Raw genomic sequence first — 25,139 nt, forward strand, 5'->3', positions numbered from 1 at the left:
TTTCTAAATAGAATATACTTTATTTTACGCTTCTGTTTATATAAAACCTAAATAATTAATATAAAACAAGACGAAAAAAAAAAACAGAATTATAAGCATACACATCGTACATCAATCATTGATCAATCAGCCGGCAAACGCGCTACCTCACATTAGTAAATTATAGTACTAAGTATATTAATTAATTAGGTATAGGTAGGTATATGTGTCTCTATATATATATATTTAGATATATATATATTATGTATACTTGTTATATTGAAAATATTTGCAATTTCTTTCGTTTTTTTTTGTTTTTGTTGCAATTGTTGCAGTAAGCTAGCGGCAGGCAGGGGCGTGGGTACATAGGGGATTTATTTATCTTTCCAATCTTTTTTTGTTAGTTTGCTTGCTTTGATCGCATTAAGATATATATCAGATCATATATATATATCAGATATCCGTAATACATAAGCATATGTATGGAGGGGACAGGGACAGGGAGCATGCAAGATAGCAGCCATAGAAGCCTTTTTTTTATAATAAGGGGGTTCTAGCATTAGTAGCTATAGTGTTAGACACTTGATCATCCCAGGTGTGTGTTGATGTGTGTATGTGCGTGTGTGCGTGTGTGCATTTGTATCTTAATGTGCTTGTGCTTGTGCTTGTTCTTGTTCTTGTGCCCGCCATTGAGCAGATTATCCACGTCCTTGAAACAGACTCCTTCTCAGCCAGCTCCTCATTCCATTCTCAGTTTCTGGTATATACAATTGGCAGCAGCGTGTGTTGTGTTGTGGGTGTTGTGTGTGTGCAATAGGAGGGGCATGGAGTAGTAGGCGTATTTCGTTCTCATTCTCATTCTTTCATTTTTTTTTTTTCAACTGCTCTCTATTGCTACGTAAAAAAAATATATAATTTATGTATATATATAATCCATATGTATAATGCATGGACTCATCCTCCAATCTAGTCCTTCTTGATGCGAGCCTGCAGGAAGCAGTAGAGTATACCCGCCTGGGCCATCACATCCACTGTGCTGGCGGCCAGTGGATCCTTTTGCTTCACCTGCGTCTGTCCGGGACGCAGTAGAGTCGGCCCGAAGACCATGGCCAGGTTGTGCAGCGACATCTTGTTGTCCGCTTCCTTCTCATGGACTCTGTTAGGGCGAACAAATAGATACTAGTTAGGGTATCCTTTAAAGGATTATGTTCTAAAGGTAGTCCCACCTTATCAAGTGATCAAGAATCAGACTGATGGAGGCCTTGTTGGCCTGGGGAAGCTCTTCGAAGACCTTGAGTAGCTCGCTTGTCCGTATGGCTTCGTTGTTGTTGCTGAAGGCGCTGAATGTCTCGAAGAAACGCGGATACAGCTGATCCGTGAACAGGGCTTCGGGCAGTTCTCGCAAGAAAGTCTTTAAAATTCCAGTCACCGAGTGGATGTCCACCTCGCGTAGCAGCTGCTCTGCCTCATAGGCATCTATTGGGAGGAAAAGTTAACTCTTTCAGTAAAAAGTAACTAAATTACAGGGTCAAGCAAGGACTAACCCGACTCGAAGGCCTTCTTGAGCTTGGAAAGATCGGAGGCGGAACCACTGACGCGATAGCAACCGACCTCCAGCATCCCGCGTCGCTCCACCTCACGTATGCAGGCACTGATGATGAACGGAATGTCGCGTTTCTCACGTCTGGAATAGGGAGAATGTATAGATTAGTCTTGGCAAGCTGCAGAGTTAGGAGCTCACTGGATACCCACTTCAATACTTGGCTCATTTTGGCACCAAACAGTGCACCCGGCTTAGTGGTGGCACGGCACAGTTCCCCGGGAACGAAGCGGAAGCTGCAGCCCAGTTCCAGGGTCTCGCTGAGCTTGATGGACCGCGTCTGGGTAGTCTCGGTCAACCAGCTGAGGCTTAACTGCGGGAGAAAGGATATTACAGTTTGGACTATCATCTTCGAAAGCTCCCAAACCCACCTTGAGTATGTGCTTGGCCCTGAGGAGCGGCCGTTCCTTGGCCTCGTAGAGCAGAATCCGCACATTCTGGCTGCCCTCGAGCTCCAGCATAAAGCTCTCGTTCCAGAGCGGAGTCTGGCTGCGACAGATCATCTTGGTGGTGGCCTTGCGGAAGTAGTGGCCATAGGAGTCGACCTCGATACAGATGTACAGATCGGTGGGCTGTTCCAGGCCCTGCAGTCCCTGGACGCCCATGTGGAGGTCACCGACCAGGAGGCTCTCGTCGTTGGTGTTTCGCATCAGATACGAACCCATTTCAGTCTTCATGCCCTTTTGCATGGCCACAATGAAGGCGGTGACCTCCAGAGCATTTATTGTGTTGGCACCCGGCAGGTTGCACTTTTGCTAAGGATCAAGGATGAGGATAACAATTAATTTCATTGCAGGAGGAGGACACTACCACTCGAGGATCGAGGACCCACCTTCAGCGAAGTGATCGAATCAATCCACTGTGTTCGCTCAAAGTCCGAGCTAAGGAAGAAGGTCATGGTCTTGTTGTTGGCCTTGTTGCCCAGTCGCAGGACCAAGTTGGGCGTGGCCAACACCAACTGTGACTCCAGATCGGCCAGCTTGCGACGGTACTTGTCGCCGGAGCGCACTGTTCCGCCGCCACTGTTGCTGGCCGCCTCCAGGGCCAATTGATCGCGCACCGAACGCAGGTTGCGCTTCACTTGCGATATGTTCGCAGGACTAGATTCCTTCAGCTCCGCGGCCGGATCGGCCTCCTCGTAGATGGAGATATCCTTCAGCGGGATGAACCACTTCAGTTCGTAGTCGATGCGATCCCTGCCCAGAGCCTTGTACTTGGCACAGGCAATCACATCGTTGAAGAGGAACAGATGGCGCAGCTTGCGGTGACCGTCGACCAGCTCCACAATGAAGGAGTTGCGCACCATGCGTCTCAGGTTGCGATTGGACTCGCTGGGCAGGCGCTGGTTGACCACGTTGAACTGATTGAGGAACATCTGGATGATCTTCTGGGCCTGGCGCAACGGCTGGTGGTCGGGATGATTCGGCGGCGTCTCTCGCAGCAGATCATTGAAGACCAGTGCGTTGATCTGGACACGGGCCACCGGCTTGTGGAGCAGATCCTCGAGCGTCAGGGACTGCTCGGTCTGCAGATTGACGACAATGGTCGATACGATCTTCTTGAACTGCGGATTCGTGCCACTGCACTTCTTCACCGTATCAATGGCGTTCTTGTAGTTGTGCAAGAAGGCGCTGTACAGGTCGAACATGTCGGCCATGCGCTTGAAGGGCTCCCCAATCAGGACATCCCCGCCCTCGTGCGATACGATCGTCTTCAAGTCCGCCAGGAAGGCGGTGTGCAGTTCGTACAGTTCGTCGATCTTGAAGAAGATCGTGTTCTCCTCCTCCTCCTTGATCACAGGCTGGGATGTGTTCAACGTGGCGTGGATGGCCTTCTTATACTGTTCGGGATAGAAAGGGAAAACGTGAGTACTCGGTATTAGGATATTCGCCAAGCTATAACCTCATATTTGGGGAAAACACTGCGGTCAAATATTCGAACAAACTTTTTTACTTTCTTTAACAAACCCATTTCTATTTTACTTTTAGGACAAGCTGTTTTCGCGCTTCTAATCGAGACTTTCCTTGCCGTTCTCGGAGAAGCGGAAGCACACACTGAGCTGCCGGAGACTGAACTCCACTACGAAGCTGGAAACTTAAAATCAAGGCCTGCCTGTTTTCATATTTTATTCTGATGACTCGGGACTACATGGAAGCGTCCTAGTCTCGCCAACAGTGGAAGAAAAACGAATCATAGCCACCTCGATGTCCCTACATCCGTGGAAGTGAACTAGAGGAACCAAATCCTCAGCTACTAGCGTCAAGCCGTCATCCAAAAGCATCTCATCGATGCCCAGAGCATCCGCGGCGCATCCACACGCATTTCATCAGCACCAGAGGCACCCGGAATTCGCCCAGAAGCATCCCAGCAGAACCAGGACCACCCGGAGCGCTCCAAAAGCATCCCAGCAGCACCAGGAGCATCCGGAATGCATCCAGAAGCATCCCAGCAGTACCAGGACCGCCCGGAGCGCTCCCAGAAGCATCCCAGCAGTACCAGGACCGCCCGGAGCGCTCCCAGAAGCATCCCAGCAGCACCAGGAGCATCCGGAATGCATCCAGAAGCATCCCAGCGCCCCCAGGACCACCCGGAGCGCTTCCAGAAGCATCCCAGCAGCAGCAGGACCGCCCGGAGCGCTTCCAGAAGCATCCCAGCGCCCCCAGGACCACCCGGAGAAATCCCAGAAACATCCGGAGCACTCCCAGCAGCACCAGAATCACCCGGAACGCTCCCAGAAGCATTTTAGCGCCCCCAGGAGCGCCCGGAGCGTTTCCAGAAGCATCCCAGCAGTACCAGGACCGCCCGGAGCTCGCAGAAGCATCCCAGCAGTACCAGGAGCATCCGGAGCGCTTCCAGAAGCATCCCAGCAGCACCAGGAGCATCCGGAATGCATCCAGAAGCGTCCCAGCGCCCCCAGGACCACCCGGAGCGCTTCCAGAAGCATCCCAGCAGCAGCAGGACCGCCCGGAGCGCTTCCAGAAGCATCCCAGCGCCCCCAGGACCACCCGGAGAAATCCCAGAAACATCCGGAGCACTCCCAGCAGCACCAGAATCACCCGGAACGCTCCCAGAAGCATTTTAGCTCCCCCAGGAGCGCCCGGAGCGTTTCCAGAAGCATCCCAGCAGTACCAGGACCGCCCGGAGCTCGCAGAAGCATCCCAGCAGTACCAGGAGCATCCGGAATGCATCCAGAAGCATCCCAGCAGTACCAGGAGCGCACCCAGAAGTATCCCAGCAGCAGCAGGAGCATCCGGACTGCATCCAGAAGCATCCCAGCACACCCAGGAGCGCCCGGAACGCTTCCAGAAGCATCCCAGCAGTACCAGGACCGCCCGGAACGCTCCCAGAAGCAGCAGGAGCATCCGGAATGCATCCAGAAGCATCCCACAGCGCACCCAGGAGCGCCCGGAGCGCTTCCAGAAGCATCCCAGCAGTACCAGGAGCACCCGGAATGCATCCAGAAGCATCCCAGCAGTACCAGGAGCACCCGGAATGCATCCAGAAGCATCCCAGCAGTACCAGGAGCATCCGGAATGCATCCAGAAGCATCCCAGCAGTACCAGGAGCACCCGGAATGCATCCAGAAGCATCCCAGCAGTACCAGGACCGCCCGGAGCGCTCCCAGAAGCTTTCCAGCAGCAGCAGGAGCATCCGGACTGCATCCAGAAGCATCCCAGCGCACCCAGGAGCGCCCGGAACGCTTCCAGAAGCATCCCAGCAGTACCAGGACCGCCCGGAGCGCTCCCAGAAGCATCCCAGCAGTACCAGGACCGCCCGGAGCGCTCCCAGAAGCATCCCAGCAGCACCAGGAGCATCCGGAATGCATCCAGAAGCATCCCAGCGCCCCCAGGACCACCCGGAGCGCTTCCAGAAGCATCCCAGCAGCAGCAGGACCGCCCGGAGCGCTTCCAGAAGCATCCCAGCGCCCCCAGGACCACCCGGAGAAATCCCAGAAACATCCGGAGCACTCCCAGCAGCACCAGAATCACCCGGAACGCTCCCAGAAGCATTTTAGCGCCCCCAGGAGCGCCCGGAGCGTTTCCAGAAGCATCCCAGCAGTACCAGGACCGCCCGGAGCTCGCAGAAGCATCCCAGCAGTACCAGGAGCATCCGGAGCGCTTCCAGAAGCATCCCAGCAGCACCAGGAGCATCCGGAATGCATCCAGAAGCGTCCCAGCGCCCCCAGGACCACCCGGAGCGCTTCCAGAAGCATCCCAGCAGCAGCAGGACCGCCCGGAGCGCTTCCAGAAGCATCCCAGCGCCCCCAGGACCACCCGGAGAAATCCCAGAAACATCCGGAGCACTCCCAGCAGCACCAGAATCACCCGGAACGCTCCCAGAAGCATTTTAGCTCCCCCAGGAGCGCCCGGAGCGTTTCCAGAAGCATCCCAGCAGTACCAGGACCGCCCGGAGCTCGCAGAAGCATCCCAGCAGTACCAGGAGCATCCGGAATGCATCCAGAAGCATCCCAGCAGTACCAGGAGCGCACCCAGAAGTATCCCAGCAGCAGCAGGAGCATCCGGACTGCATCCAGAAGCATCCCAGCACACCCAGGAGCGCCCGGAACGCTTCCAGAAGCATCCCAGCAGTACCAGGACCGCCCGGAACGCTCCCAGAAGCAGCAGGAGCATCCGGAATGCATCCAGAAGCATCCCACAGCGCACCCAGGAGCGCCCGGAGCGCTTCCAGAAGCATCCCAGCAGTACCAGGAGCACCCGGAATGCATCCAGAAGCATCCCAGCAGTACCAGGAGCACCCGGAATGCATCCAGAAGCATCCCAGCAGTACCAGGAGCATGCGGAATGCATCCAGAAGCATCCCAGCAGTACCAGGAGCACCCGGAATGCATCCAGAAGCATCCCAGCAGTACCAGGAGCACCCGGAATGCATCCAGAAGCATCCCAGCAGTACCAGGAGCATCCGGAATGCATCCAGAAGCATCCCAGCAGTACCAGGAGCACCCGGAATGCATCCAGAAGCATCCCAGCAGTACCAGGACCGCCCGGAGCGCTCCCAGAAGCTTTCCAGCAGCAGCAGGAGCATCCGGACTGCATCCAGAAGCATCCCAGCGCACCCAGGAGCGCCCGGAACGCTTCCAGAAGCATCCCAGCAGTACCAGGACCGCCCGGAGCGCTCCCAGAAGCATCCCAGCAGCAGCAGGAGCATCCGGAATGCATCCAGAAGCATCCCAGCAGCAGCAGGAGCATCCGGACTGCATCCAGAAGCATCCCAGCAGTACCAGGAGCATCCGGAATGCATCCAGAAGCATCCCAGCAGTACCAGGACCGCCCGGAGCGCTCCCAGAAGCATCCCAGCAGCAGCAGGAGCATCCGGAATGCATCCAGAAGCATCCCAGCGCACCCAGGAGCGCCCGGAGCGCTTCCAGAAGCATCCCAGCAGTACCAGGACCGCCCGGAGCGCTCCCAGAAGCATCCCAGCAGCAGCGGGAGCACCCGGAATGCATCCAGAAGCATCCCAGCAGTACCAGGAGCACCCGGAACGCTCCCAGAAGCATTTCAGCGCCCCCAGGAGCGCCCGGAGCGCTTCCAGAAGCATCCCAGCAGTACCAGGACCGCCCGGAGCGCTCCCAGAAGCATCCCAGCAGCAGCAGGAGCATCCGGAATGCATCCAGAAGCATCCCAGCAGTACCAGGAGCATCCGGAATGCATCCAGAAGCATCCCAGCAGTACCAGGACCGCCCGGAGCGCTCCCAGAAGCATCCCAGCAGCAGCAGGAGCATCCGGAATGCATCCAGAAGCATCCCAGCGCACCCAGGAGCGCCCGGAGCGCTTCCAGAAGCATCCCAGCAGTACCAGGACCGCCCGGAGCGCTCCCAGAAACATCCCAGCAGCAGCGGGAGCACCCGGAACGCTCCCAGAAGCATCCCAGCAGCACCAGGAGCACCCGGAACGCTCCCAGAAGCATTCCAGCGCCCCCAGGAGCGCCCGGAGCGCTCCCAGAAGCATCCCAGCAGTACCAGGACCGCCCGGAGCGCTCCCAGAAGCATCCCAGCAGCAGCAGGAGCATCCGGACTGCATCCAGAAGCATCCCAGCGCACCCAGTAGCGCCGGGAGCGCTTCCAGAAGCATCCCAGCAGTACCAGGACTGCCCGGAGCGCTCCCAGAAGCATCCCAGCAGCAGCAGGAGCATCCGGACTGCATCCAGAAGCATCCCAGCGCACCCAGGAGCACCCGGAATGCATCCAGAAGCATCCCAGCAGTACCAGGACCGCCCGGAGCGCTCCCAGAAACATCCCAGCAGCAGCGGGAGCATCCGGACTGCATCCAGAAGCATCCCAGCGCACCCAGGAGCGCCCGGAACGCTTCCAGAAGCATCCCAGCAGTACCAGGACCGCCCGGAGCGCTCCCAGAAGCATCCCAGCAGCAGCAGGAGCATCCGGAATGCATCCAGAAGCATCCCAGCGCACCCAGGAGCGCCCGGAGCGGGATGCTTCTGGAAGCGCTCCGGATGCTCCTGGGGGCGCTGAAATGCTTCTGGGAGCGTTCCGGGTGCTCCTGGTACTGCTGGGATGCTTCTGGATGCATTCCGGGTGCTCCCGCTGCTGCTGGGATGCTTCTGGGAGCGTTCCGGGTGCTCCTGGTACTGCTGGGATGCTTCTGGATGCATTCCGGATGCTCCTGGTGCTGCTGGGATGCTTCTGGGAGCGCTCCGGGCGGTCCTGGTACTGCTGGGATGCTTCTGGATGCATTCCGGATGCTCCTGGTACTGCTGGGATGCTTCTGGATGCATTCCGGATGCTCCTGCTGCTGCTGGGATGCTTCTGGGAGCGCTCCGGGCGGTCCTGGTACTGCTGGGATGCTTCTGGAAGCGCTCCGGGCGCTCCTGGGGGCGCTGAAATGCTTCTGGGAGCGTTCCGGGTGCTCCTGGTACTGCTGGGATGCTTCTGGATGCATTCCGGGTGCTCCCGCTGCTGCTGGGATGCTTCTGGGAGCGCTCCGGGCAGTCCTGGTACTGCTGGGATGCTTCTGGAAGCGCTCCGGGCGCTCCTGGGGGCGCTGGGATGCTTCTGGATGCATTCCGGGTGCTCCCGCTGCTGCTGGGATGCTTCTGGGAGCGCTCCGGGCAGTCCTGGTACTGCTGGGATGCTTCTGGAAGCGCTCCGGGCGCTCCTGGGGGCGCTGGGATGCTTCTGGATGCATTCCGGATGCTCCTGGTGCTGCTGGGATGCTTCTGGGAGCGCTCCGGGCAGTCCTGGTACCGCTGGGATGCTTCTGGAAGCGCTCCGGGCGCTCCTGGGGGCGCTGGGATGCTTCTGGATGCATTCCGGATGCTCTTGGTGCTGCTGGGATGCTTCTGGGAGCGCTCCGGGCGGTCCTGATACTGCTGGGATGCTTCTGGGAGCGTTCCGGGTGCTCCTGGTGCTGCTGGGATGCTTCTGGGAGCGTTCCGGGTGCTCCGGCTGCTGCTGGGATGTTTCTGGGAGCGCTCCGGGCGGTCCTGGTACTGCTGGGATGCTTCTGGATGCATTCCGGATGCTCCTGGTACTGCTGGGATGCTTCTGGATGCAGTCCGGATGCTCCTGCTGCTGCTGGGATGCTTCTGGGAGCGCTCCGGGCAGTCCTGGTACTGCTGGGATGCTTCTGGAAGCGCTCCGGGCGCTCCTGGGGGCGCTGGGATGCTTCTGGATGCATTCCGGATGCTCCTGGTGCTGCTGGGATGCTTCTGGGAGCGCTCCGGGCGGTCCTGGTACTGCTGGGATGCTTCTGGATGCATTCCGGATGCTCCTGGTGCTGCTGGGATGCTTCTGGATGCATTCCGGATGCTCCTGCTGCTGCTGGGATGCTTCTGGGAGCGCTCCGGGCGGTCCTGGTACTGCTGGGATGCTTCTGGATGCATTCCGGATGCTCCTGGTACTGCTGGGATGCTTCTGGATGCAGTCCGGATGCTCCTGGTGCTGCTGGGATGCTTCTGGGAGCGCTCCGGGCGGTCCTGATACTGCTGGGATGCTTCTGGTAGCGCTCCGGGCGCTCCTGGGGGCGCTGGAATGCTTCTGGTAGCGCTCCGGGCGCTCCTGGTGCTGCTGGGATGCTTCTGGGAGCGCTCCGGGCGGTCCTGGTACTGCTGGGATGCTTCTGGGAGCGCTCCGGGCGGTCTTGGTACTGCTGGGATGCTTCTGGATGCATTCCGGATGCTCCTGGTGCTGCTGGGATGCTTCTGGATGCATTCCGGATGCTCCTGCTGCTGCTGGATGCTTCTGGGAGCGCTCCGGGCGGTCCTGGTACTGCTGGGATGCTTCTGGATGCATTCCGGATGCTCCTGGTACTGCTGGGATGCTTCTGGATGCATTCCGGATGCTCCTGCTGCTGCTGGGATGCTTCTGGGAGTGCTCCGGGCGGTCCTGGTACTGCTGGGATGCTTCTGGATGCATTCCGGATGCTCCTGGTACTGCTGGGATGCTTCTGGATGCATTCCGGATGCTCCTGCTGCTGCTGGGATGCTTCTGGGAGCGCTCCGGGCAGTCCTGGTACTGCTGGGATGCTTCTGGTAGCGCTCCGGGCGCTCCTGGGGGCGCTGGGATGCTTCTGGATGCATTCCGGATTCTCCTGGTGCTGCTGGGATGCTTCTGGGAGCGCTCCGGGCGGTCCTGATACTGCTGGGATGCTTCTGGTAGCGCTCCGGGCGCTCCTGGGGGCGCTGGAATGCTTCTGGGAGCGTTCCGGGTGCTCCAGGTGCTGCTGGGATGCTTCTGGGAGCGCTCCGGGCGGTCCTGGTACTGCTGGGATGCTTCTGGATGCATTCCGGGCGCTCCTGGGGGCGCTGGGATGCTTCTGGATGCATTCCGGATGCTCTTGGTGCTGCTGGGATGCTTCTGGGAGCGCTCCGGGCGGTCCTGGTACTGCTGGGATGCTTCTGGAAGCGCTCCGGGCGCTCCTGGGTGCGCTGGGATGCTTCTGGATGCAGTCCGGATGCTCCTGCTGCTGCTGGGATGCTGCTGGGAGCGCTCCGGGCGGTCCTGGTACTGCTGGGATGCTTCTGGATGCATTCCGGATGCTCCTGGTACTGCTGGGATGCTTCTGGATGCAGTCCGGATGCTCCTGGTGCTGCTGGGATGCTTCTGGGAGCGCTCCGGGCGGTCCTGATACTGCTGGGATGCTTCTGGTAGCGCTCCGGGCGCTCCTGGGGGCGCTGGAATGCTTCTGGTAGCGCTCCGGGCGCTCCTGGTGCTGCTGGGATGCTTCTGGGAGCGCTCCGGGCGGTCCTGGTACTGCTGGGATGCTTCTGGGAGCGCTCCGGGCGGTCTTGGTACTGCTGGGATGCTTCTGGATGCATTCCGGATGCTCCTGGTGCTGCTGGGATGCTTCTGGATGCATTCCGGATGCTCCTGCTGCTGCTGGATGCTTCTGGGAGCGCTCCGGGCGGTCCTGGTACTGCTGGGATGCTTCTGGATGCATTCCGGATGCTCCTGGTACTGCTGGGATGCTTCTGGATGCATTCCGGATGCTCCTGCTGCTGCTGGGATGCTTCTGGGAGTGCTCCGGGCGGTCCTGGTACTGCTGGGATGCTTCTGGATGCATTCCGGATGCTCCTGGTACTGCTGGGATGCTTCTGGATGCATTCCGGATGCTCCTGCTGCTGCTGGGATGCTTCTGGGAGCGCTCCGGGCAGTCCTGGTACTGCTGGGATGCTTCTGGAAGCGCTCCGGGCGCTCCTGGGGGCGCTGGGATGCTTCTGGATGCATTCCGGATTCTCCTGGTGCTGCTGGGATGCTTCTGGGAGCGCTCCGGGCGGTCCTGATACTGCTGGGATGCTTCTGGTAGCGCTCCGGGCGCTCCTGGGGGCGCTGGAATGCTTCTGGGAGCGTTCCGGGTGCTCCAGGTGCTGCTGGGATGCTTCTGGGAGCGCTCCGGGCGGTCCTGGTACTGCTGGGATGCTTCTGGATGCATTCCGGGCGCTCCTGGGGGCGCTGGGATGCTTCTGGATGCATTCCGGATGCTCTTGGTGCTGCTGGGATGCTTCTGGGAGCGCTCCGGGCGGTCCTGGTACTGCTGGGATGCTTCTGGAAGCGCTCCGGGCGCTCCTGGGTGCGCTGGGATGCTTCTGGATGCAGTCCGGATGCTCCTGCTGCTGCTGGGATGCTGCTGGGAGCGCTCCGGGCGGTCCTGGTACTGCTGGGATGCTTCTGGTAGCGCTCCGGGCGCTCCTGGGGGCGCTGGAATGCTTCTGGGAGCGTTCCGGGTGCTCCAGGTGCTGCTGGGATGCTTCTGGGAGCGCTCCGGGCAGTCCTGGTACTGCTGGGATGCTTCTGGATGCATTCGGGGCGCTCCTGGGGGCGCTGGGATGCTTCTGGATGCATTCCGGATGCTCCTGCAGCTGCTGGGATGCTTCTGGGAGCGCTCCGGGCGGTCCTGGTACTGCTGGGATGCTTCTGGAAGCGCTCCGGGCGCTCCTGGGGGCGCTGGGATGCTTCTGGATGCATTCCGGATGCTCTTGGTGCTGCTGGGATGCTTCTGGGAGCGCTCCGGGCGGTCCTGGTACTGCTGGGATGCTTCTGGAAGCGCTCCGGGCGCTCCTGGGTGCGCTGGGATGCTTCTGGATGCAGTCCGGATGCTCCTGCTGCTGCTGGGATGCTGCTGGGAGCGCTCCGGGCGGTCCTGGTACTGCTGGGATGCTTCTGGATGCATTCCGGATGCTCCTGGTACTGCTGGGATGCTTCTGGATGCAGTCCGGATGCTCCTGGTGCTGCTGGGATGCTTCTGGGAGCGCTCCGGGCGGTCCTGATACTGCTGGGATGCTTCTGGTAGCGCTCCGGGCGCTCCTGGGGGCGCTGGAATGCTTCTGGTAGCGCTCCGGGCGCTCCTGGTGCTGCTGGGATGCTTCTGGGAGCGCTCCGGGCGGTCCTGGTACTGCTGGGATGCTTCTGGGAGCGCTCCGGGCGGTCTTGGTACTGCTGGGATGCTTCTGGATGCATTCCGGATGCTCCTGGTGCTGCTGGGATGCTTCTGGATGCATTCCGGATGCTCCTGCTGCTGCTGGATGCTTCTGGGAGCGCTCCGGGCGGTCTTGGTACTGCTGGGATGCTTCTGGATGCATTCCGGATGCTCCTGGTGCTGCTGGGATGCTTCTGGATGCATTCCGGATGCTCCTGCTGCTGCTGGATGCTTCTGGGAGCGCTCCGGGCGGTCCTGGTACTGCTGGGATGCTTCTGGATGCATTCCGGATGCTCCTGGTACTGCTGGGATGCTTCTGGATGCATTCCGGATGCTCCTGCTGCTGCTGGGATGCTTCTGGGAGTGCTCCGGGCGGTCCTGGTACTGCTGGGATGCTTCTGGATGCATTCCGGATGCTCCTGGTACTGCTGGGATGCTTCTGGATGCATTCCGGATGCTCCTGCTGCTGCTGGGATGCTTCTGGGAGCGCTCCGGGCAGTCCTGGTACTGCTGGGATGCTTCTGGAAGCGCTCCGGGCGCTCCTGGGGGCGCTGGGATGCTTCTGGATGCATTCCGGATTCTCCTGGTGCTGCTGGGATGCTTCTGGGAGCGCTCCGGGCGGTCCTGATACTGCTGGGATGCTTCTGGTAGCGCTCCGGGCGCTCCTGGGGGCGCTGGAATGCTTCTGGGAGCGTTCCGGGTGCTCCAGGTGCTGCTGGGATGCTTCTGGGAGCGCTCCGGGCGGTCCTGGTACTGCTGGGATGCTTCTGGATGCATTCCGGGCGCTCCTGGGGGCGCTGGGATGCTTCTGGATGCATTCCGGATGCTCTTGGTGCTGCTGGGATGCTTCTGGAAGCGCTCCGGGCGGTTCTGGTACTGCTGGGATGCTTCTGGAAGCGCTCCGGGCGCTCCTGGGTGCGCTGGGATGCTTCTGGATGCAGTCCGGATGCTCCTGCTGCTGCTGGGATGCTGCTGGGAGCGCTCCGGGCGGTCCTGGTACTGCTGGGATGCTTCTGGTAGCGCTCCGGGCGCTCCTGGGGGCGCTGGAATGCTTCTGGGAGCGTTCCGGGTGCTCCAGGTGCTGCTGGGATGCTTCTGGGAGCGCTCCGGGCAGTCCTGGTACTGCTGGGATGCTTCTGGATGCATTCGGGGCGCTCCTGGGGGCGCTGGGATGCTTCTGGATGCATTCCGGATGCTCCTGCAGCTGCTGGGATGCTTCTGGGAGCGTTCCAGGTGCTCCCGCTGCTGCTGGGATGTTTCTGGGAGCGCTCCGGGCGGTCCTGGTACTGCTGAGATGCTTCTGGATGCATTCCTGGCGCTCCTGGGTGCGCTGGGATGCTTCTGGATGCAGTCCGGATGCTCCTGCTGCTGCTGGGATGCTTCTGGGAGCGCTCCGGGCAGTCCTGGTACTGCTGGGATGCTTCTGGAAGCGCTCCCGGCGCTCCTGGGTGCGCTGGGATGCTTCTGGATGCAGTCCGGATGCTCCTGCTGCTGCTGGGATGCTTCTGGGAGCGCTCCGGGCGGTCCTGGTACTGCTGGGATGCTTCTGGGAGCGCTCCGGGCGCTCCTGGGGGCGCTGGAATGCTTCTGGGAGCGTTCCGGGTGCTCCTGGTGCTGCTGGGATGCTTCTGGGAGCGTTCCGGGTGCTCCCGCTGCTGCTGGGATGTTTCTGGGAGCGCTCCGGGCGGTCCTGGTGCTGCTGGGATGCTTCTGGATGCATTCCTGGCGCTTCTGGGTGCGCTGGGATGCTTCTGGATGCAGTCCGGATGCTCCTGCTGCTGCTGGGATGCTCTGGGAGCGCTCCGGGCAGTCCTGGTACTGCTGGGATGCTTCTGGATGCATTCCTGGCGCTTCTGGGTGCGCTGGGATGCTTCTGTATGCAGTCCGGATGCTCCTGCTGCTGCTGGGATGCTTCTGGGAACGCTCCGGGCGGTCCTGGTACAGCAGGGGTGCTTCTGGATGCGCTCCGGGTGGTCCTGGTGCTGCTGGGATGCTTCTGGATGCATTCCGGGTGCTCGTGGTGCTGCAGAGATTTTTTTGCAAGCTTTCTGGATGCTCCTGGTTATGCCAGGATGCTTTTGGAATTATTTTAGATCCAGACTAGCCGACTATGATGTTATTAAAAGCATGTTGAATGGGTTCTTGTAAAAAAGTATGACCAGAATCAATGTAGAATGCTCTTTTAGTCGCACCTACGATGATGCCGAATAACTATACGACAAAACGAGGTAAAAAATCTTGAAAATTCGAATTAAAAACACCCATCCTATCCACCTATATCCTATCTAGCCTACGGACTCATCGTATATAGAGTTTCTGTCAAGAATCTTAAACACAACGAGAACCGTCGCTATCAAAAATGGGTGCTTGGTTTTGGCTCGAAGGACCAAAAGTATTCTTTCCTAATATGAGCATAGCTTTTGTGTATATTTTAATATAGTTTTTAAGTAGTTATGTTTCTAGATCACTCACCTGCATCATTTTGTTGAGGCACTCGACGTATATCGTCTCGCTCTGGATGATGGAGCTGAGTATGGAACGTATCTTGGCACCTCGCGCATTTCCGCAAACCTGTCATATGGAAGTTTATGATTACAATTGATGAATAATTAATAACATAACCCTTTTCCATATAATATACTGATAGGTGGACGTAATATTAAAACAAATATATACAGAAGTACTGGTGCTTGGAGGATGTCTTTCTAAACCATTTTCAAAGATTACAGTAGGCTGTATGTAATGTCCATTGGAGCACAAAGAATGAACCCAAAATTCAGGCAAAAATGGATTAGACAGAGAGAGGGCGAAGCACACACAAATGGGAGTGAGTAGGACGGAAACAATGGGGAGTACAACGATCGGTGCAAGTATATATATATATACAATCGTACAAAAACACAATAATATAAATAATAATATATAGATGGGTGAAAGTGAAAAGTGAGCAACTGAGGGCAGAACTAAACACAAAACATGAAAGTAAGCGCATTCAAAAGCTATAGCTGTACAGATCACACACAAGGACATAAAGGATGTCTATAAAGGATGTGCATCGACTGAGGCTACGATCTATACTATATAGCGGCTATGATCCTGAGATCCGGTACTCACAAGTATCGCTGAAACTAGGTTCTGTTGGGGGAGAGAGAGAGAGACAAAAGAGAAAGTAAAGAGACATCGACGGTTAGTACGGTATTAGTATTAAAAAATAAATTATAAATCTTAAAGTTACAAAAATTAAATTACTACGCTTGGGGGGGAGTACAAGGAGGGTAGGGCTAAGAGCTTAGAGCTTCAGTTAATATATAGTCATAGTCATAGCTAGTTTATAAACTAATGAATCAATATAGTCTCAGGGGTGTCATGACTTAAAAAACTTGCGATTCACTTGTGGAAGCAATTATGTCATCTGAATAAAGTTGAGAGAGATTTCAAGAGAAGAAAGTCATGAATTAAAAGGAATTCTAAGGAAGTTCTACTTGAAAGTTTCTTGTAAATAGGACCATGATGTGGTGGCTAGTAACATTCCGAGTCTCTCCAAAGACGTTAGACTTTTGTATTTCGGATTTCGGATATCCCAGAGAGGCACATGCAATTCGCAATCAATTAGCGATAACGACAAATATGTTAAGTGTCGAAGCGTGCTCTTAGTCATCCGGACCGGGGGAGGAGATGGATTGCATCAGACCCGCATTAGCGCACAATGGGGGTAGGCCAAGGGGTTTTACACAACAACGTTGATAATTCTGGCTGGGAATGGGAATGGGAATGGGTAAGGGGGTACGGTAATTGTAATTGGAATGAGGCTACCGGGTCTGTCACACTGCTTACTAAATGGATACATTCATCCGTGTATCGAGATGAGAATCGAGCCACTCACCTTGCGCAGGGCACCCGGCGTTGTCTGTGACGTGGCGGTGGTGGTCTGTTCGTCGTGGGAAATGGTGCGCAATATGGGCGGGCCCTCGTACTCGCCATCGCTGTCCAGTGAACTGGAACGTGTCTCATTGCTTTGCCTGTCGGAGTAATGGTTTACATAAATAGATTCATAATAATCCCCAGATACACCCGATAGATAACATACTGTAGGAAGTAGTCGATGTTGACGTAGTTGGAGGTCCGGCCGGGAGATTCGGGATCCGCCACACTGGCCAGGGGCAGCGTGCTGCTGCCGGGCGTCGACAGGTCATCGCGACTGGAGGAGGAGCCAGTGCGGCCGGGCTTAATGAACACGTACTCGCCCTCGCCGTTATCCAGCGGTACGCTGTCATAATACGGTTCATTGTCCGCCGCGGAAGCTGCCGCATTCTGCTGGGAACTAGTCGCCGCCGCCGACGCCGCCTTGGCGCTCTCCGAGCTCAGCGAGGATACACTCTCATAGCTTTTGATCTGTAAATAGGTTTTTGGATAAGATTTAAGAACAAATAAAAAGAATAGAGACACACTCACCACTTCGGATATGCCCTGCGAGGCCAGGGACTCCTTGGAGCCGGCACTTCGCTGATTGGCTTCCGCATCGCTGGCCTGCAGGGAGGTGCGCGACTTCTTCTCCAGACTGCTCGTGGAGCTGCTGTCCGCCGCCGCCAATTTGGCGCTCTTGTTCAGGCTGCCCGTGGGCGAGGCGCCCACCCCTGCTCCCGTCCGTCCCGGTGTCAGAGCCCTGCCCGGCGTGGAGGCTGTACGTCCCAGGCTGCCGCCGCCACTGCCGCTGGACGGCGAGGCCGAGGAGTCGCTCCTCTTGGCCATCTCCAGGCCATCCGCTTTGCCCACCATCTTGCGGCCCAGCTCCTCCATCAGCTCGGGATTGTTGACGTTGACGAACTTGCCCAGCTCCGGAGTGGTCTTGCGATTGGCCGCATACTTGGAGTCCAGGTTCTCGGAAGACTTCTGGCGCAGGATGTCCGAGGGCTTGATGTTCCGTTCCAGCGAGTTGCCGGGACTGTCGGAGGACAGGCTGCCGCCGGAGCTGCTCGGCAGTGGCATGGTGCTGCCAGCGAAGGGGGTATCCCGTTTCGGGGAGGAGGACAGCTGCTGGCTGGGAATGGTTGGCGGTTCCACGCGGCGAACATTCTTTGGCGGAGGTCTGAAAATCACAATCCATTAATTTCAACTCCAATCCCATCCAAACTCTAGACAGACTCACCTGGGTGGCATTTTCTTTTTCTCGACGTGGGCGGCGTACGAGGTGAGCGAGGGCGAGAGGGGCGGTGCTGTGGGTTCGACACCCACACCGCCACCAGATCCCCCACCAGAGCCGCCTGCGAAGCGGGAGAACGTGGAGGGCGGAGTGGGCTGTGGCTGGTCGTTGACCGAGGAGGTGGCGCCATTGTCGCCGTCTTTGTCTTTGGCCTCCTTGACCTGGATGACGGTGACGTACTGTGATGTGGACTTGCGCAGCGGCACTTTCGAGGCAGCGGATTCCTTGTCAGCATCGGCAGCTCCTCCTGCTCCTGCCCCTTGAGCTCCACAACCAGCCACCCCACCATTATCCGGCTGAGCCTTTATGGAGGCCGCCAGTTCTGTGATGCATTGCTGGAGTGCTCCGTTCGCATCCTTCTCGTTGCCGCTGTCCTTGTCCCTGTCCTCCCGCTCGAAGCTCAGATCCGGCATACGTTTGGCCGTGGGTGGGGCCGAGTTGAGGCCACTGGCCCCCGTGCCAGAGACGCTGCCACTTCCCGTGGCATTCCCACTGGTGTGTGTGTACTTGTTGTCTGTGTTGAGGGAGAGGCGGTCCTTGTCCTTGCCGCCGGAGGAGGAGGAAGACTCTCGAAGATTTAAACTAGATTTCTGTGAAAAAAAGAGGCAAGTAAAGATGAATTTATTGTTTAATTTTATTCTAATTCTTAGTTGAAAGTTCATTGATTCTGTTTTGGCCCAAAAACGAGCTGAGAAATGGCCAAAAAAGAAGTGGCAGTGCCTCGGGGGGAATTAGCATAAAGATATGCGAACAAAATGATCAGAAATTGGGAGAAATCGGTCACAATTCTCTGATTGCAGAACCAAAACGGGAGCTACCAGCTACATATGTGCTAATTGGCCAAGATTCTAGCCAGGTCTTGGTCTAATCCAAAGGTAAACTGGCCAACAACAAAGACCTTAAGGCGCTAACGCCTCCATCTCCTCGAAAACAAAATTGCAAAACTATTTTTATACATTTTTCTTGTTTCAGATGCCGGGCACGTAGACCATTTCATTTAATTTCTCTTCGAACTACTGGCTACTGGCTACTGGCTAGTGGGTACTGGCCCGCCCGGCTACTTGCCACTGGAAATGCCTCTGAAAACCGCCAACAAACTTGGCTCCAACATGCGTGCATTTGTCTTCTCTTCTTTCTGTCTATCTGGCTTTCTGGCCAACAACTACATACATACATACATTCAGACATCAGTGTTTTCATTATTTTTGGGCATTGGAAAAAAAAAAAAAAAAGTGAAAACCAAAGAAATAAATAAAGAGAGCAGTGGCCAGACAACGGGCTTATTACCAAAATGGAAAACTGCCAAATAAAATTGGGAGGTTGGGATAGAAGAGCCAGCTGCCAGGTGGGTGGATGGATGGATGGATATATTGTGGATGTGGATGTGAATGTGAATGTGGATGTGACCAAGCGGAGCGATGAAGAAAGCGTGCCCAAGTGCGTCTCAAAGCCCCGAAGGTCGATGGCTACTGGTTTGTCTTTTACACAAAAAGAAATAATTATATTAGAGTCTATATAGAGAGAGTCTATATTTCTAGCTCTTGTTTTAAGATCTATTTGAGCTCTAGTTTAATAAATATTATATATATTTTATAAGCATAGTATGTAATATTTTCTCTCTCTGTTTTAAGAAAAGAACACTCGTTGTGGCATCTCTCCATCGCTTTCCATCACTGCATTGATACAATTACTTAGCATATTGTTCAATTAACGAGCACTTGGGGTCATAGGCAGCTTATCAGAGCACATTTTCTCAGGCGGCGACTGAAATGTCTGAGTAATGCCATTTTAACCCCTGGCTGCCTGATTGCCTGCCTGCCTGCCACTTGCCCGCTAAATGGGACAGATTTTGTTTCAAGATTCTAGAGACTTACAGTGTTCTTGAACTGTCAACTATAGCTTTAAGCTATGGGACAAGTATCATCTATAGAACTATCTATTACAGGATAGCTATGTACTTTAGAACTATCTTTATAGCTACCTCCTTCTTATTATAGATAGTTAGACATCTACTGTCTAACTATCTATAATAGGATCTTCTAACTATCTACTATAGGATTACTATAGGATTCTATTCTATAAGATACATAACTATCTACTATATCCCATATCTTCTATCTTACTAGCTATCTCCTATATGATATATCTATCTTCTATCTTCTATATAACTTCTATATATATATCTTCTATACATATATATCTATCTATCTATCTTATATGTATGACCTATGGACCTATAGACCTAATAGCCCTATAGTTCCATAAAGTGTTAAGCTCTAGAACCTCCCTCTCTTTTAAAGATTGAATAATAATTTCTTGGAACTGAAGCATAGATCTTCTGTTTACTTGGAATCAGAGGCTAAAATTCAACTTAATTAGACAAAAGCCTATGAATGGAAATAATATTAGAATAAATGGAAATAGATGACTAAATTCCAAGGAATCTGATTCAAAATTCCAACTTTTAGAACCCTTTTCTTTGCAAGTTAACTCTTAACACTTAAACAGCTGTTTATTTTTTAGTAAAAAAGAGCATGGGACATGGGCTTATTGGCCGCCTTTTAATCGCAATCTCTGTTGGCCAAAAGTCACCCGCACAGCACCGCATGTAACAACAGAACAGAACAGTAACTCCGCCCCCTCTGGTGTTGGCTTTTATTATTATTGATATGGCTTGCAGCTTATCGGGGAATACATTGTGCGTCGGCTGGCTTGCGGCACAGATTGCTGCCAAAGGGCGCTTACTCTTCTATATATATACACATATATACCTATATCTATATATGTTTGTATGTATAATAAATGAAATAAAAAAAAGTGAAAAAAAACTGAAAAAAACTCCAATGGTTTCACGCCTTTTTTAACTGCTTTTTACTCTCTGTCACGCACTCTCTTTTTTGTCTACAATTGGGAATGAAATGGTAGTGGGGCCTGCCCAGGGAAAGTATCTACGAGATACATATAGATCTGATATCTTAAAAAGCCAATAGGCTACTGAAAAAGGAGATACTGATGTATTTCATAGCCAACTAATGAATTATTTAGTGTTTTTTGGAATAATTAAAAGAATTAAATAAAAAAAGGTTAAAAAACTATCACAACTATCACTCTGTCCTCTATTGTAGTTGATATTTTTTTGTATTTTTCTGTCAAGTGCTTTGCCTTAACGCCTTTTTTTTAGCCGCTTGCCGTTATTGCTTAATTTCTCGGCCACACAACCATATGATACTGGGCACAGATACAGATACAGCTACAGATACAGATACGAGTAGTTGTAGGAAAGAGCTATAGCTTGAGCTTTTTTTTATGGCATTTTGCGATAAGTTTATTGATTTCAACTTGTGATAATACACCAAAAACTGGGATGTTGTTTTTCACATACGATATATACGGAGTATACGATAGTATACGATGGTATACGATAGTTCTTAAGTGTCTTACGCACCCCTCTGGACCATAATTTGAATTTCTCTTTAAAGGAAGCCATTCTGGGGAATCATTCAGCGCCACTTTGTTGATATTTCTTGTTTGTTTTGATTTGTTTTTTGTTTATTTTGTTTTTATTTTTTATACACTTGATATTTAATTAATATTTTGAGAGAGAGGTTACCCCCTTTGTCAAAAAAATAGATAAATTAAAGGGAGAGCCGACGATTTAGTGACGATGACTAGCCGACGCTGACTGCGACTGCGACGGCGACTGCGACTCCGACAGAGACTGCAACTGCGACGCCCGTTGTGCTGCTGACCACGAAAACTTGAGTCAACCGAACACGTTAACAAAAAAGATACAGATACACGACAATACACACGGATACAAGGCGAGACGGGGGCTATACGGTCTATACGGTTCTACGGTTCTACGGTCTATAAGGCTATACTTTGGCCCACAAACGGAAGACGGAGCTCTATGAATACGAATGCAAAAAAAAAATATATATATAGATAATCGCAATTTTTTTACGTAATTTTTTGTTCTTATTACTGGTTGGGCTTAACAGGTGTTTGAGGTTTTTTGTTCTGGCGGTTTCTTTTTATTTTTTATTTGCCCTTAAATATGTAATTTAGCATTTAACACAATTTTTTTTAATTTTTGTTTTTAATATTTGTTTTTAAGGATTGTTTTTTGTTTTTTTTTTATTCTTCAGATACCCGTACCCGTCACAGTTATTCATCCAAAACTACTGGGCGACCGTATAGTTCCATGCTGCCCAGCTGAAGCGGCAGAGACTGAGGCAGAGACTGAGACTGAGGCAGTGGCAGAGGCAGAGGCAGAGTCATAGACTCTGGCAGCAAAAGAAAATACAACCACAGAGGCAGGTCTTGGTGCAGTGGTGTGGGTAGATAACGGCTCCAGATATCGGCAAAGTGCTATAGCCCCATAGGCATTATACACTTAGATAGGCTCGGCAGAGGCAGAGGCAGAGGCAGCAGCTGAGGCAGAGCTGGTGGCAGAAGCAGCTGTTGCAAGTTTGTCAACTTGGAGACTTTGCAACCAAAGAGAACTATCTTTTAGGAAAGCATCTAGTATCTCTAGTCTATATTTTTTAATTAAGATTTTATTTTATAATTTTAATTAATAAAAAAACTCAATTAATCGAATATTTTTTGCTCAGCTCTATTGCTTATATATTTTTTATGAACTTTTCTTTTCCCTGTCTATCGCTGCTTGGCCGCTTCTCTTTCCCTCCAACTTTTGCTTTTTTTAACGCCCCCACCACCACCTCTCCCTCTATCACCCCCCCTATCTAGACTGATAAGCAGGCAATGACATTTGCAGAAGAAGCCAGTCGGGGAAGAATGCCAGCGAAGAAAGCTGAGAGCCTGGTAGCGGAACCCCAGCCCTTTGCTCGGCAAGGAGGAGTTTATTCCAGGGGAGTTACAAAATAAATAATTACTTTATAAGATACAGGAATATAAGTCAAGGAATCTGATGGGAATATATATGAGTAAAAAAAAAAAAAAAAAAAAAATCTAAAATCTGAGATTTATCTCTAAGGGGGCTTGGCTTTTATAGTTTCAGGGCTAAAACTAGTTAGGAATTGTAATTTTGTTAAGTTGAAAGAAGAGGAGTTTCAAAAAAAAAAAAAAACAAAAAATCTCTTCACCGGCTAGCCTTTTATACTTTCTCGTCTAGAACCAGTTGGGAATTTTAACATCTCAAGTGCCAAAAATACCAAAAAAGCTAGGCTTAAAGATAAATATTTTAGAAAATAGTCCTAATTTAGTATAAAAAGTACTACCAATTAATTATAAGACTGAAAAAATAAAAAATTATTCCGAAAAATAAATAAAAAATAAAAATTTCTTTGTACTTACAAATTCTTTGTCCACTCCAGCCGATGAGCCAGCTCCTCCGGGTGCTGCTCCATTGGTGGTGCCATTGTTCGTAGTGGTGCTACTACCGCTGGCTGCCTCAAAGAGTGCCGTGGGATCCCCGCCAGTGGCACGATACTTCTCCACATCGGACAACAGACGCTCCAGATACTCGACGTAGAGGGTCTCCTGCTCCAGTTCCTTGCTCAGTTCAGAGATCTTGACCTTGTGCCGCTCCAGACTGGCGCGCACATCCTGCTCCCAGGCATCGGAGAGGGAGCTCTGCGGGAATCGCTCCATCCACAGTCGCTGGAAGTCATTGAAGACGCTCATATTGATGTCCGCTCCTGCTGCCCCACTGCAGCTGCTCCTCCTCCCCCCTTTTTTCGTCTGGCTTTTTTTTTAGGATTTTTCTTTTGTGGCTAGTTGTCTTTTTTTTTTTAATCTTATTTGTTTATTATTCTTTTTTCTGTTTATTTCAAAAAAAGATGCTTCTGAGGATGAGTTTCTGGGATGATGACGAAGTGAGGGCGAGGTTGGCCTTTTTATGTAATAACAAGCACCAGTTGTGCGTTGTTGTCGCCTTCAGTGCCTGAAAGATATATTTCTATAGGTGTAATGCACATGTATGTGTGTGGGTGTGTGTGTGTGGGTGTGAGTATCTCAGATACTGTATCTGTATCTGAGAATGAGGCCTGACTGCCTTCCAGCCGCGGTGCGTGCGTCACAGGCAAAGTCTCACATGAATTCAATCAGATCCTTGCGTGGGGGCAGTGCAACAACAACAACAACAACAACAATAAGAACATGAACAACAACAACAATGACCAGAAATAAAAACAAGATTTTCATCCTCTTTTTTTCCGCACTTTTGTTATTTTTTTTTTTAACAAAAGTCAAAGAAACAAGGCTTAGGATTTTATATATTTTTTTTTAAATTTAATAAGATAAGTAATTTAATAAATTTTACTTAAAAATCTCTTCAAAAAAGTTACAATTTTCAAAACTAACAAAATTGTGTCTCTAATTTCTTACAGTGTATTAACAACCAATGCACTTTTTGTTGCTGTTGTTGTTGTTGCCCTTTCGAAACTGCATCTGTGTGTGTGTGTGTGTGTTTGTGTGTTTTGATGCTTCTTCTTCTTCTACTTCTTCTCTCCATCTCCTCTAGCATCTCTTGTTCTTCCCCCCACTTTGTTGTTTTTTTGTTTCTTCTTATTTTTTTTTTTGTTCCTTTAAGCCAAGGCCAAAAGTGTTGGCTCCTTTGTTGTTGTTTTTGTTGGCGCAGTCGCAATGAATTTCAGAATTTTCATCAAAAAAGTTTTCTCAAAACAACAACAACAAGAACAAGATTGAAGATGTGAAGAGACACCCGCAAACACACACCCGCACACACACACTCATGCAAATAATTATTGTTGTTGTTGTTTTTGTTAGTTGTCTTTCATCTTCATCTCCTTCTTTCACTCTTCTTTCACTTTAATCAGTGGGCGTTGCAGCTTCAACCAAAAAAAAAAGTAAAAAAATTAAAAGAAAAGCACAGAAAAAAAACAACAAGCTATTGCCGCCAGCGTCGCTGCTTTTCTTCTTGTGTTTGTTGTTGCTGTTTTGTCCCTGCCCCAAACACACACACACACACATACATGCACAGGTTCACGGAAATATACAGTAATTAGGGAAGCACAGGTAAATATCCTCGTATTAGAAATTTTCACACAAATCCACTGTTTGCCTTTCCAATTAGATTTTACTTGGAAAAAATTTTATATTCACACTTTTTGGCACTCAAACACACACACACACACCTCTCATTTGCATATGTGCAGCAGCACTAGCAGCAGCAGCAGCAGCAGCGTTGGCGGTGCAACTGTGTGCGTAAAACTCGGCTTTGGTTTTTGCCTTTTACCGTTCCTTCACTCACGTTTCATTTTCCGCCACGATTTTCATTCAATGCCGGGCACAAATCGTCTGCCAAACGTTTAGCGGCACAAAACTGCCGAACTTTTAGTCGCGCCGCAACACTTTCACATCGAATATCCAAATATATCCACATATATCAGCCGATTTTTACAAGTTGGCAGCGCAATCGATGTTTTCCATACTTTAGTGTTACCAGTACTGATAAGCTTTTGGATTTCTATCTATTGGTATTTTT

General features: G+C 52.5%; 1 protein-coding gene across 6 annotated transcripts; it reads right to left on the reverse strand.

Moving 5' to 3' along the window:
* Positions 1-25,130, reverse strand: LOC6504663 (active breakpoint cluster region-related protein). 6 transcript variants are annotated; one of them, XM_014904285.2, is made up of 14 exons: positions 24,906-25,130; positions 22,988-23,576; positions 17,615-18,258; positions 16,921-17,554; positions 16,556-16,860; positions 16,352-16,487; positions 15,583-15,603; positions 14,941-15,039; positions 2,412-3,419; positions 1,951-2,334; positions 1,732-1,892; positions 1,524-1,663; positions 1,206-1,455; positions 1-1,135 (listed from the first exon to the last, which is right to left on the reverse strand). In XM_014904285.2, the coding sequence occupies exons 2-14, from the start codon at positions 23,315-23,317 to the stop codon at positions 946-948; spliced, it is 4,302 nt and encodes a 1,433-aa protein (XP_014759771.2). In that variant the 5' UTR covers positions 23,318-23,576; positions 24,906-25,130; the 3' UTR covers positions 1-945. The 6 variants fall into 6 exon arrangements, with proteins under 6 accessions (XP_014759771.2, XP_014759772.2, XP_032309039.1 ...); XM_014904286.2 differs by lacking the exon at positions 15,583-15,603; XM_032453148.1 differs by having other exon boundaries at positions 16,556-17,554.
* Positions 25,131-25,139: the final 9 nt, after the last annotated feature.

This window comes from Drosophila ananassae, chromosome XL (assembly GCF_017639315.1).
Source record: "Drosophila ananassae strain 14024-0371.13 chromosome XL, ASM1763931v2, whole genome shotgun sequence".
Lineage (NCBI taxonomy): Eukaryota > Metazoa > Arthropoda > Insecta > Diptera > Drosophilidae > Drosophila > Drosophila ananassae.